The sequence below is a fragment of the Empidonax traillii genome, unplaced genomic scaffold (assembly GCF_003031625.1).
Source record: "Empidonax traillii isolate 1590-97213 ecotype Southwest subspecies unplaced genomic scaffold, ASM303162v1 scaffold11:size2795301, whole genome shotgun sequence".
Classification (NCBI taxonomy): Eukaryota; Metazoa; Chordata; class Aves; order Passeriformes; family Tyrannidae; genus Empidonax; species Empidonax traillii.
The window spans coordinates 2,356,617-2,370,721 of NW_020955204.1; the positions used below are offsets into that span (position 1 = coordinate 2,356,617).

At 42.9% G+C, this 14,105-nt stretch overlaps 1 protein-coding gene and 1 long non-coding RNA gene across 3 annotated transcripts in view; one reads left to right on the forward strand and one right to left on the reverse strand.

Moving 5' to 3' along the window:
* Positions 1-11,342, reverse strand: part of INO80 (INO80 complex subunit) — a 68,612-nt gene extending 57,270 nt beyond the window's left edge. Inside the window, exons 1-2 of one of the 2 annotated variants that reach the window (XM_027887650.1) lie at positions 11,081-11,342; positions 1,016-1,201 (exon numbers count right to left, since the gene is read on the reverse strand). In XM_027887650.1, coding sequence (XP_027743451.1) covers positions 1,016-1,158 — 143 coding nt within the window. In that variant the 5' untranslated portion in view covers positions 1,159-1,201; positions 11,081-11,342. The remainder of the gene's footprint in view (positions 1-1,015; positions 1,202-11,080) is intronic. The other variant, XM_027887660.1, reaches the window with a different exon arrangement.
* Positions 11,343-11,840: 498 nt separating this feature from the next.
* LOC114059346 lies at positions 11,841-13,504 on the forward strand. The gene is made up of 2 exons (XR_003571643.1): positions 11,841-12,470; positions 13,346-13,504. It is a non-coding gene; the product is annotated as an uncharacterized LOC114059346 (long non-coding RNA).
* Positions 13,505-14,105: the final 601 nt, after the last annotated feature.

Here is a 14,105-nt window from a genome sequence, read left to right on the forward strand (position 1 = left end):
AGCAAGAAACTAATATCAAGTCAGATGGAAGCACAATATTGTCATTCTCACATGTAGATGTAAAGCTATAATTTTCCTAATCCTTGTGTGGGTCTCATTACATGCTTGTAAATATACCTGTTAGCCGTTACCCATGCAGTTATCAGTTCTGTAACTCAACAATTACAATACAGTGATGAAATTAAATATGCAATTGTTGGGGGACAGAAATTAACATACCTTGATGACTCACTTCTTAATGCTACAACTTATGTACAAATAAATTCTGCATCTGACAAGAATCTTTGCATTTTATTTATGGCTACAGGTCGTAAGTGTCCCTGAAAATCAACTTAGTGCCTCCTCGTCCTATTTTTTGCAAACAAAGAAAGTTTTGGCCACTCACTTACAAAAAAGAGCTTTAAGACATTTGTGCTAGTTTGTACATGGGCTGGCAATACAATGGATTATCAGTGTGAACTAAGAGAATCACAGTCCAAAATCTTTCTTACAATCATAGAATATCCCAAGTTGGAAGGGACTCATAAGGATCATAAAAGTCCAACTCCTGAGCCTGCATAGAATCACCCCAAGAATCACACCATGTGAGAGCATTGTCCAAATTCTTCTTGAACTCTGTCAGGCCTGGTGCCATGACCACTTCCCTCGGGAGCCTGTTCCAACCACCCTCTGGGTGAAGAACCTTTTCCTAATATCCAACCTAAACCTCCCCTGTCACAGCTTTGTGCCATTCCCTTTGGTCCTGTCATTGGTCACCAGAGAGAAGAGATCAGAAAGGCTTTGTTTCAGAACTTGGAGCCAATGATAGATTTACTATTAAATTTAATAGTATTTTTTTACATCTCCTCTTTTCTAGGCTGAACAATCCAAGTGATCTCTCCTTCTTTAAAGAAGAAGAGTTTATAATTAACAAGTCACTACTAAATTCTTAATATGGTGTTGTCTGGGAACGATGTAATAAAAATGCTTGTCTTTCCTTGGTATTCCCAAGGGAAAATGGAAAAGGTTTTGGTACCTGGATATACTCCTGTTAAAGATGGCAGATGTCTGTCGTAAAAACTGATCCAGTTGCAGAGCTTTCTCCAGATACTGCAGATAGAGGGGTTTTGCCAGCTCTGAGCAGCTGCCATCCTCCCTGGCACCCAGCTCTGAAGCCATAGAACAAACTTCTCCTCATGCACGGGTGCCTCTGAACACACAGCTGTTAAGAAGAAACAAGAATCATTACCACCACTGCCTCCTCTGAAAGGAATGAACTGGGTGAGCAGGCAAATCGACTCCATGCTGCACCAAATGCTAATATTTCCTAGAATGCAGAACCGAGGTAGTTCTGGGCAAAAGTTTAGGCTGCCATTAATAGGTAGAATAAACAAATTCCCGCTCAACTTTCCAGCATAATATGACCACAGTCAAAAACTAGATTCTTAGGTTTCTTTTTTATGACTCTGTGGATGCTGTTTGATAGGAATAAGCAATGTACTGACCTAGTATGATAATCTAAGTGGTGACACAGAAATGCAAAGCACTGTGAAGCAAGTCCTTAAACATTTAGAGTAAACTTTCATCACTATTACATATAACATGTTTAACTCTGAACAGAGGGCAGATATATATATACATAAAAATAAATATATATAAACTTACTCCAAAAAAGAAGAACTACTGAAAATACTGTTCCTCTGTTACTTTTACCATTCAGTTCACAAATAGTCTACTGAATACTTGTAAGACTTCTCCTTTGCCTTAAAACAATGCTACTCTTACAGCACTGAAGGTTGTTACCTGTTGGCAAACAAGTTACAAATACTTGACAAAAAAAACCTTTCACTTTCTAAAACTTATTAAAGAAAAAGCAAAACATAATTAGCAATTTACTACATACTTTTTAATATTTACAAATTCAGAACATATTCTAGCTTTATGTTTTTTCAATAGTAAAAATCATCCACCTGATTTTCATTATTTGTTCTCAGTATTTAAAATTCTTAACAAAACCAAACACATTCCCCTGCAATAAATATATATATGTTTGCATAATATATACTTTAAAAACAATCAAAACATTTTATTGCTCTGTCAACTGCAGTTTACTTTTCCAACTACAAAGGATGTCATAGCAACTGTTACAATAATAGCACTGTCAACCTGAATTTTACTTTTCTTCGATTACAAAAGATGTCATCATCATTATAATAATAGTGAGAAAGATAAATTATTTCCAAAGCCACAGTTGTTACTGTATAAATGAAAGTGCTGCCAGTATCCTAAATATTATAATATTTAATAATAAATAAATTCCTTAAGCTTTTACTTCCAGTGGAGAACAAAAATCATAGAATGGTTTAGGCTGGAAAGAACCTTAGAGAACATCTAGTTCCAACCCCCTTGTCATGGGCAGAGACACTTCCCATTAGAACAGGTTGCTCAAACTAAAACCAGTTAGCTTTGGTCAGACCTAGATTGGTTGGGTCTTCTGAAGGATTCCTCTGGTTTCTATCACTTCTTAAAAATACTACAAAACCTGAAGAAAACTTCACATTAATTTATTTAAAGACATTTTATATTTGTTCAATTATTAAATCAGTAACTAAATTGTTTTATGCTTATATAAGTGAACACACAGATTGGGTATCTGATCTTCAAACTGTTTTCTCTTCACATATACAGTCCAAAGCCCAGCATCTAACCTTTTCCAAGTCTTTTATCCTCAAAAATTACAGAACGGTTTTAGATCTTCAAAAGTAATAAGAAACAATAAAGGATTCCCACCTTGACACTAATAGCAGTGGTTGAACAACAGCAAATTTTACTATTTCTTAATGAATACTCAGTGTTAACATCCTTATCCACAGAGAATAACCAGTAACATACCAGAAGCTATTAGACAGGATACCAGCTCTGATCTAAAAATCATTTTTAGACTGAAGCTATCTAGGTTCAGCTTTCCACATATCAGGTCTTTGCATACCTGACAGCAAATGAATGGTTGACCTCAGTTACCAAATACCCATTTCCAGCAAAGCTTATCAGAACACCCAAAAACTTTCCTTGTGTGATGGTTTTAGTCTAGGCCTTCCCGGTGACCAGTTCGTAACCAAGGAAGTAGCCAAGTACCCAGTATTCCATACAATTTTTACGTAAACCAGAGTATAAATAAGTCGGAGATTAGAGACCTCGCTCTCTTCTCTTCCGGCGAGGTTTGGGAACAGTGGGTCCCTGCGTTGGTCTCGCTTATCTAAGGCTGAGACCTGCAGAGTCCACCGTCCTACCACGTGGAGGTTTGGAGAGTGCTGGCTGTGACTGCCAATCCTGCTGTTCTAAGGGACGTGGTAAGATCTGTTTTGTTAGTTATTAGTATAGTTTGATCTAGTATACCTGTTCAGTGTCCCTTTTGTTCCCTTTTGTCCCCTTTTTCCCTTTCCCTATCCCTGCGGGGGGTGGACCCCCTTTTACTGTGTATATAGCATCTTAACTGTATATAACTGTAATTTATGTAAATATAGATATATTTTTATATAAGCAGCTTGACTTTGGGTTCTTTAATTTTTATAGTTTCTTTTCCTTTAACCAAAGGGAAGAAAGGAGGGGGGAAGGGGGCTGCTGTTGTAACTTTCAGGCATTTGGCAGGAAGCCAGGTCCAAACCGTCACATTTTTTGGTGGCCTGTACGGGGAAATTATTTTGGTTATCCTAGTTTGTTTTGAAACAGTTACCAAGAAAACTGCCAAGAGAGGCTTGTTTATATAAACAAACCTATTGTTTAGGAACAGAAAGAAAGAATAATATAACTATGACTATTCTAACTACTTGTTTCATTATATTAACAACATTTGTGCCTGTTTTGGGCTACCCTGTAGGAAAACGCCCAACTGGAAATGAATAAGAGGACTATGTCCCCTTCTTTGATTAGGATGAATGGAAAGAATATCTCACTTTCCTTGATTGGAATGAATGGAAAGTGTATTTCACTTCCTTTAATTTTAACATTAAAGGCCTGCTAAAGAAGACCCCCATCATTACAATTGGCTCTAATTTTTACTTAAATTGTTTAGTAACAATCCTAGTACTGGTAAAGGCGGTGAAAGAGTTATTTAAAACTAGATGAATGGTGTTGTGTTGCCTTCTGTACTGTAGAAAAAGCCAAACCTCTAGAGGATTCACTGGAACTTTAGGAAGGGTCTTGGAAAGGCCAGTTTCTGGATGGCAAGGAGCATGGGCAAATTTCGGCAAACTAGTAGGGCATGTGACACCTCCCATTGTTTGGAACTTCACGCCAGAACAAGTGTCTAATCCTGACGAGATAGCACGTTGTTTAGTTGAAGAGTGTCTTTCATACGATGATCCAAATACGCAGCTCCTTGCTTTATGCTGGGGTCTAGTGACAGCTTATGGAGCTGCCATAAATCACTATCAAAAGCCTAGGGCAGAGGCAGAAAGTCAAACTATGTCGCCTGAAACAAACGATGCCCCTATTGAGTCTACAGACGTCGGGATACAAACTCAACCCGAAATAAACACCATCTCTGTTGAACTAACTGAGTGTGGAACACAAACTCAACCCGAAATCAGCACCATCTCTGTTGAACTGACTGAGTGTGAAACACAAACTCAACCCGAAGTCAGTGCCGTCTCTGTTAAGCTAACTGAGTGTGGAACACAAACTCAACCTGAAATTAGTACTGTCTCCGTTAATTCAACTGAGCATGGAACACAAACCCAACTTAAAGTTAGCACAGCTTCTGCTAAATCCGTTGAAACTGGAGTCCAAACCGTAGATCTCATGGACACTGGAACTCAAACTACAACATCTAATGTTAAGACTACCACGAAGATGAAGACCCAAACTTCCCTATTATCTTCCCTTGGAAGATCTTCCCTATCACACCTTGGAAGGGTAGTGAGATGCACACTTTCCAAGCAACTTCATAGTGCTTAACAGGCATTTAAAAACCCAACCAACAAATCAGTCAAACAGAAAAAAACCTAAGAAATGAAAAAACACACCCTAAAATCAAACACTGTCTTCCAAGAGAAAGGGCTATGAACCACAGACTCGTTGAGGTTGGAAAATATCTCTAAGATCATCAAGTCCAACTGCTAACCCAATAGAGTCAAATCTACCACTAAACGATGTCCCCAGGTGCCACGTCCACACACCTTTCAAATACCTCCAGGGACAGTGACTCAACCTCTTCCCTGGGCAGCCTGTTCCAGCGTTTGGCAATGCTTTCCATGAAGAAATGAAGTAAAAGAGTTAAAAAATGAGAGGAAATGTGAAACTTCCGTCTCTAACAGAAGAAATCATTCAAAAGGTGATAGAAAAGGACACCACAAAGGTGAAAGCGGTTTTCCTTCAGATTACCAATAAAAATTATATATTTTATAGCAGCAAGAATCTATTCCTAGTACAATATCAGAAAAAGTATGGTGATTCCTTTTATCACTCCATTTCAAAATCTAGCACTAAGAGCATGTGCTACATTAACATGGTTAGCTTAGAACCACACGGCATCTTTCACCTGTCTGTTCTTTGCAGAAAACCACATTCCCAAAACTCAACATTTAGTGGCATTACCAGTCCTCTCAGCACTGTGGGGAAAAAATGTGCCCCAAAGGGCATAAAGTACACAGGACTTGATTTGGATTCATGGTCTCCGAGGAAGATAAAAAAACCAAATGTACTCTACTGCCCCACAATGAGCCTTGCCCTCACAAAACTAAACAAGCTTAAGAACAAAATAAAGGAAAAGAATTAAGATAGATTTGAGGTCAAGTTTATAATTGCAGGACAACAAACAGGCCAGAGGCAAAACAAACACAACCATCTTCCTGATCCAAAATGAATAACTGGATGCCATTCTAGCTGCCCAGACACACTCGTCCAGTTGGGTTCTACCCAACTGGATCAGTGCCCCTGCTCCCATGGTGCTCATCTGCTTCCATGCTCATACAGTTTAGGAGACAACCCAGTATCTTTACCTGTAAGATACAAATGACCTTATCATAAGAAGATGTTGTCAGATGTCTTTAGTAAGTAGAAAACTATAGATATTTTCTCAGGAGTGTTTCATTGGTACTGCACAGAGTTCCCAGGCAAGCATTACAGCAAGTGATAATATCCTCCATCTGCAGTGACTACAGTTACTGTAAAGAGGAGGTTCTACTCCATATTTTACCACGTTAAATCCCCCTGTTGTGTACAGTATGCTAAGCATGTACACTTATATGCTAAGTACCTGTCCATCTGTACTTTTTTTAGATATCTATGCTCTTAAATATCACCTTCCAGGTGAGGAAACCTTACATTTCCGCATTTAATGAAGTCCTCCTTAAGCTGACACAGTATAAGTACTGTGCATTTTACCCATATAAAGTGACATGCTTTTACTTGTCTTCCTATTTTAATTGTCCACCGAGGCTCTTGTACATACAACATTAATTACTGTTGCCCTCAAAACAGTTACTAGTGTATATATCACCTACCAAATGAATAAATAAGCATGGGAGAACTTAACAATATTCTTAAACATATTTACAATGCCCCAAACAAATTTAGTAAGTGTTACACGAGCATATCTGAATAGAGAATAGTTTGGATATTGAATTCAGTCCTTTCATTTATTCCTGCTAACAGTCAGACATTGTTTCTCTGACGACCAAAGTAATAATACAGAAAGTAAGTGACAGACATCTCTTCATTCTCTGTTATTTTGTTTCCACTCCAGATTTTAACAAACAAAGATTTCCAACAAGGCAAAACCTGCTTGAATACTGAAACGAGAAGGTGGGAACAAGAGAGAGGCACAAAGCCTGATCCACCACAGTAGGTAACCGTGTTCAGGACATCACACAGGCATTGCTTCAGTGGATTTACATGGTGATGACGTTCATTCCACTTTTATTTGCCATTTTTGAAACAAATCTATCCTTCTGCCTACTCGGTTTAAGGAAGATTGCAAAGACACAGATTTTCGAAATGGTTTCATTCCTGATAAAACATTTAGGTAAATACTCATATGTTACAGGTGGTAAAACGACCGAATGCTGCAGAGTAATCCTTCAGCCATCATGACTTTTTTACTGATACATGCCAATTTTATGGTAAGTTTCAGTCTCAAATTCAGTAGCTATTTGCTTTCTCCCTTCCTCTCCTGTAGAGTTTTAACAACTTAGAAACCTGGAATTTGGAATCAAATAACTTCTGCACTGCCTGGCTGGCACTTTGAATCCTCTAAATTCTTATTCAGAAGGTCACACTGAAACCATTTAATTATATCATATGGACTGCTGAATTATAAAAAGCATATGTAAAATATCATCAGGAATATGAAAACTTCATGCAAATAACTTCCATAATAATATGCATTTTTTTAATATCTAAGTTCAGTTCTGAAGAAGCCTTCTTTATCCTGTTTTAAATCATATTGCTTAGTTCACTTTTAATGTAGTTGTGGGGTTTCTTCACTCATTCTTGTTTTTTCAAGTCTGCCCATTTTACACGTACTCAGTAAGTTAACAGCCAGCATTGCAGAAGAATCCTCCAAGGATGTATTCTGAGAGCAGAGTTAGGTTTCATAACAAGGTTTCTAAGTTTTATACCCATCAACCTGCACCAACCAAACAGCAGAAACACTGGTGGTCTCATGAAGCAGCTTAGTTTTAGAAATAGACTCTCCCAACTTAAACAAATATCCACTGACTATTTCTGAATGGAAGTCCAGCAAGTTTTTCCTACTGATACCAAATTAAACAGGAGACTTGTCAGTAGTAAATGCAAAATTTGGCTTTTGTACTTAGCTGCAAGCTAGATGGGATTTGCTTTGCAGAGCTCTTTGAAGCAGTACTTTTTCTTCCAGGAATTTCTGGGAGGTTTTCCCTTCAGTGGTTGTCACCTCTACACCTCACGTAAGGCCCAAAGGATTACTTTTTCTGCTCTTTATGCCTAATGTTAACCATCATAGTAAATAATGATGACTACACTCCTAGCTGAGGGCACACACGCAAACTCAAGCTGCCATGGAAGGAAAAGGTACAAGATAGCAGCTAATGCAAAGTACCTCTTCTTAGCCTATGACAAATGCAAAGCAAAACAGGCAGGTAAAACTAATTCAGTCTTGCCTGCCACATACTAAGTGCATGTACATGAAGCGTGACCAGCTGGCAGCTGAGCTCCACTACTTACTTGTTCCAGTATTCAGCCCACAGAAGCAGTCTCTTTTCTCTCTTCTGTCCAGTCAGTGTAAGCACACTGACAAAACATCCAAGTGGACAAAAACCTGAAATCCCAGAGGGTATGTATTCCTCATCTCTCAATTTACAGCATCGAAAGTTTTATCCATAGTGTAGAACTAAAAACTGCAAGCGAGAACACAACCTTTCATGTTACCTTAGTTACCTCGCAATTTTAGCAGTTTTGGATTTTGACACCAACTTATTAAGAGAGATTTTCCAAACTGATACAAACACCTAAAATACATTTTGTTCTTGAAGAAATTTACAATTGAGACATTAAACTCTCTCCGGAATAGCAGAATACTCTGAGATTTTCCTGTATTAAGATCTCCAGAATAAACTCTGGCACAAATATACATATCCAAACAGAAGATTCAGTCAAGGTCTGTATGGAAACCTTACATTAGCACAGTAATGTCAGCCAGGCATATCTTTGTCAGACTTCTTTACAGGCATATAATCTCCAGTACAGACAATTGTGGTGATATAAAAAACTTGAAGAGGTATTTTGCTTGGAGGAGAATTATATGCTCTCCTTTCCCTGCTCACATTTTAGCTCCCTTTGGTAGTGTTGCACTAACAACCATTTTCCAGACTACACTGTATACCACATTTTAAAGCAAAACATAATTCCCATACATACTTTTTTAATGGCAGTGTCTTAAATATAACTTGGATACGTGGGAGATTATGACTTTAAAAAAGCAGATAGGATATTTCCTATGAACCTAAAGTCTTCAATCTTCACTAAACTCAAGTTGAACAAATAAAAGACACGCATATAAAAACTCAACTGTGAGTTTGCATCACTTCAGTTTGAAATTAAAAAAAGCCATTTTAATTGCTTTTCTGAGTAATGAAATATAGGTAAACTAGATACTTTACCTTGCTGGTTTGCTTTTGTAGTAAGGTTTTATATTGTTTTGCAAGGAATAAGACAGCATTTCACTGATCTGTGTTCTATCTTTTAATCACTTTTAAACAGAGAGAAGAGACAGTAGGGCATTGGCTTTGAATTTTACAATTGCCCAAAAGAACAGTAACAAATAGGACTTCGTTTATTATTTAAGAGAAAAGCTATACAACAATGTATCAGAAGGGTACACATAAGTGAATAACAGAATACCTTAAAACATACTGAACACAAAAGCTGGTATGTCACAGCTCTGCTTACATGTTTAAAACTAGCAGAAAAACAAATCTAAATATTTAATGTTTCAATTAGAGCAATTCTTTCCCAAAAAAGCAGTTAGCAGTATTAGTGGAGACCTCTGACAATGCATTTATACCCTCTGCTCTACACAACAGCACCAACAGCTACCTTCACACATTGCCACTTACACAAAACACCAACTTTATGGATGTTTTCAGTTTTGTTTAGTTTTTACTCCCTCCACCCTAGACCACGAAAAGGGAACTATGTCCAAAAAAGCTTTAAAAGACCATTTTCTTATTGCCATTTAAATCAATCTCTAGCACATAGTTTAGCCTGTCAAAGAGCATGCTTATTACAGAACTTACAGCTTATTATGTTATACCTGAGTGGCATAAAACCTGCTCATTTGAACGGTCAAGAAGTGTGAGGCAATATTTTAAGCAACTTCAACAACATACATGTGAGAAACAGAGAAGAAAAGAATTACAGGAAAATTCTTAGGCATTGGGAAAAGTTCCAAGCTACTATTTCTTATACTTTTCCTTACCTTATTAACATCCCAATGTCATGACATACTGCTATACATACAAGTTAAAGAAGTGACAACACAAATAGATAATTTCTAATTCGTGTAAGTTAGAAATGTGTTCGTCACATACAAGCAGGCATATCAGATGTCCTGTACAAATCCATACAGTAGATGTATTTGTAAGACAGGAAACTAAAATTCTAATTATGCATATAAAGACATTTCACTACAAAAAAGGAACTTGTCCTGCACCATTCTTTTCATGTAAAGATGAAAATAAAGGAATTTATTACTATGTGCAGCACCGCAGAGGAGGAAATCCAACATGAAAGATTGGCAACAGCTAATGAAAAAGTAACGCATAATGCTAAACCATGGGCAGAAATTGCGTTAGACTGTGTTTGCAGTGAAACAGGAGTAGACTTTACACCCCAGCTTTAAAGAGGTGCTTCCTAGCGTGCGCATTCACCAGGGCAAGCACAACACTGAACTGTGCTTCATGTACACCCGACAGATACTTTCCATCCCCACCGACACCAGCCTGGCAGGCGGCCCCTTCCTGCAGGTGCCGGCGGTCATTCCGGGGGGGGCCGGGGCCGCCCCGGCCCCGCTCCGCCGGGCTGTGCGGGTAGCGCCGCCACATATGGCCCGGCCCGGCCCAGCCTGGCCCGGCCCGGCCCCCCCGCGGCTCCCGGGGTGGGGGCCGCGCTCCGCCAGACCCGCCGGCCCCGGGCGCGCTCCCGCGGGCGCGTTCCCGCCGGTGACGCGGCGCTCCCGGCCCGGCCGCGCCGCCACCGCCCTCGCGGGGCGCCCCCCCCGCCCCCCCCCGGCCCGCCGCGCACGCGCCGCCCTTCGCACGTGCGCCCCCGGGAGCGCGGGGCACCCCCGCACCCCCCCCCCCACCCCCGCGTGGGGCCGGGGCCGGGCCCGGCGGCCGCTCCGGGCCGGGGGGTGGGGGGCGGCTGCTCCGCGCCCGCCGGTACCGCGGGGCGCATCCGGCGGGCAGGGCGGGGAAGGGGCCTGTCACTTTAAGAAGAGGCCCGGCTGCTGCGGCCGCCGGTCGGCGCGGGGGGTGAAGCCGCGGCCTGCCCGCCTGGCGCCCCCGCCGCCGCCCGCAGTAGCCCCGGCCCCGCGTGTCCTTGCGCGGTCGCCGCGGTGGCTCACCTGGGTAGCGGGCCCGGCGGCGGTGCGGCGGCGGCGGTGGCGGGGGGCTGGGGGTGTCTCCCGGGCTCGCTCCCCCGCTTGCTCCACCCGGCCTCTCGCCCCGCGTTGCCGGGGCTGGCGCTGCCTGTCTCCTGCCGCGGAGCGCTCCCGGCTCCTGCCTCGCCAAGATGGCGCCCGCGCTGGTGCTGAGGAGGAGGCGGCGGCTGCGGGCGCTGGGACGGCGGCGGCGGCCACTTTCGCTCACTGAGAGGAGAGGAGCAGGGACACGGGGAGCCATGGCGGGGGGGAGGAGAGGCGCCATGCCCAGGCCTGATCAATCGAACCCCGCATGCCTCCCCGGCGCCCCGGACCCGCACCCCGGCCCCACCGCCCCGCCCCCGCCGCCGCGGCCGCCGCAGGGACCCCGGGCCCGCTCTGCGGGGCTCGGGCACGCACGGACCCCGCGGGGGGCGCGCGCTCATCGATGCGCTCCCGCAGCCGATTGGTAGGGTCTGGAGATGACGGAAATTGCCGAAGGGACTCGGCCGAGGCGGCGGGTGAGCCAGCGAGTCTCGCGCGAGGCGGGGCGGGGTCTCGCGATGCTGGCGCGAGGAGGCGGGTGCGCCCCGGAAGTGACGCGCTCGCCCTTGAGGCGGTGCGGGGCGGGCGCGATGCCGTCCGGACCCCCGGGACACCCCCGGCCCAGGTGGGGATTTGTGTGTGCTCGGCGTGTCTCCCGAGGCTGCTCCTTACAGGGAGCAGGCGGCTTGTGTCCACCGGGGCGCCGTCACGGTTATGACACGTGGGGCTACGTGCGTTCCACCGCCTTCGCTTTGTCATGCACGGAGAGTTGCATCAGAGGGTCCCAGGACGAAATAGGCCCGAAGGTTAATTGGAAAGAGGCTTTGCAACGCTGTGGCCGTTGGCTGTTCGGCACCGCTGCTTCCCCGAACCATTAAATAGTGCATTTACTGCAAGTCCTTAAATTAATCCAGACCACTTAGTGCGTGGAGTTAAAAACTGTGCTTATCGCTAAGTTGTGTCACTCCATTTCTCTGTAGATACCACTGCATTCTGGGTTTGGCTGGGATTGAGATAATTTCTTCTCAGTAGCTGCTGCATTGCTGAGTTTTGAATTCGGAATGAAAATAACGTGGATGAAACACTGATGTTTTCGGGTTTGCTAAATTGCATTTGTCCCAAGTCATGGACAGTTTTTTGGTTTGCTATTTTTGGCAGTGAAGAGGTGCACAAAAGAGAAACTGTGAGGAAGCATGGCCAGTACAACTGACCCGAGCTGGCCAAAGGGATATTCCATACCATAGAATGTCATGCCCAGGATGTAAACTGAGGGGAGTTACCTGGAAGGGGGGCCAATCTGGGTTTGGGAAGGGCGGTCTGGCATCGGTCAGTAAGTGCTGAGCTGTTGTATCGTGCATCGCTTGTTTTTCTTTCCTTTTTTGTTATCTTTCTTACTATATTTTACCTCGGTTTCAATTATTAAACTGTTCTTATCTCAACCCTGAAATTTTACTTTCAGTTCTCTTGCCCATTCCACTGCGCGGGGGGAGGGGGTGGGGAGAGAAGAGGGGGTTTGAGGGAGTGCCTCTGTGGTGCTTAGTTGCCAGCTGGGCTTAAACCATAACACACAGTTGCTAGGCAATAAAATTAAGACCATCTCTACTGCCCCAGTGAAACTTCACTAGAGTCGTCCTGAACTAGTGGTAGTACTTATGTCCCTACCTGCAGCTGGGAATTGGCGTTGTTCAGGAAGTGTGCATGGTTTGGTTACTTTTACCAAGCTTAGACAGGGCTAGCACTGAGCAGCACAAGAACTTGTGGATCATTAAAAAAAAAAACCTTTTTTTTCTCCTTTAAGAAAATTGTAATTTTCAATCTTGTGCATACTCCATTCCAATCTTACTTCTCTTTGTGCTGGTCCCAAAAGAGAACCAAAGGAAAAGCTGCAACCATGTTTATCCAGGAATTTGCTACTTAAATCAGTCTAGTGGCACAGATGCAATTAGACTGTCAAATCCCTCCCTGGAAATCCTTATTCCATGTTAATACAGTTCCAGCCAGAGATTTACTTCCTGGAAGAGGCTGAGAAGGCAGTTCAGTGTCTTACCAAGAAGGGTGGCTTCAGCAATAAGTTTGTATCCTGCACAGAGACACTCCAGACCACTCTTCTACATCCCAGACTTAATGCCTTCATCTTCCAGCCACTCTTCCCTCCCTCCTTCCACTATTTGATGTGTTCCCATTTTTTTCTCTCTCTGGTAATAGAACTGGGTGGACCCAGATGGTTTTGGTTGTGGAAATGAAATGTAATTGCTCTTTATCTGTCTCTGGCACAGAAGAGCTGGAGTGCTCCACATGGTATCTCACTGATCAGTGATATCCCATCACTGCTTGAAAGAATCTTGCTTCAGATAAATAAAAAAAGAGCAAATCTTGGCAATTTTTCTGGCAACTTTTCTGTCACTCTCAGAAGTGAGCAAGTCCTATCTGCAGTTTCAAAGAAGAGACCTATTTAAATAGGTCTAGTGCTGGTCTAGTGCTCTATGGAGAGAGGAAAAAAACCCCACACATTTCCCCGAGTAATATTTAAAAGAAATGCAGACAGATACATCATAAGTACAGGTACATCATAAGCACAGTCACACCAATTTACATCTGAAGAAAGCCAGCTCAAAGAAGTACTGACATGTACTCATATGCAGACATCATGTCCCTTCCAACCTGGTATCATTACTATTCCCACATTTGGAGCCTGATGCCCAGATTATTCTTGGACTGCAGTCTGGTTGGCACTGTGACCACTGACTTCTTCCATTCTTCCCTATTCCATGTTGTTCACCAGCGTTCACCAATATGCCAGTAAAACTGTTCCAAGATTCGGACGTGGCCCACATTAATTTTGTCACATGGTAAATAGTAGTTTTGCCTTAATACCTTATTTTGCTTGGCAAAGGGTTGCTACACACCTTTTAAACCAATTTAACTGCTTCTGCCCCCCTGTTCATAGACACTTGTGTATAGCACA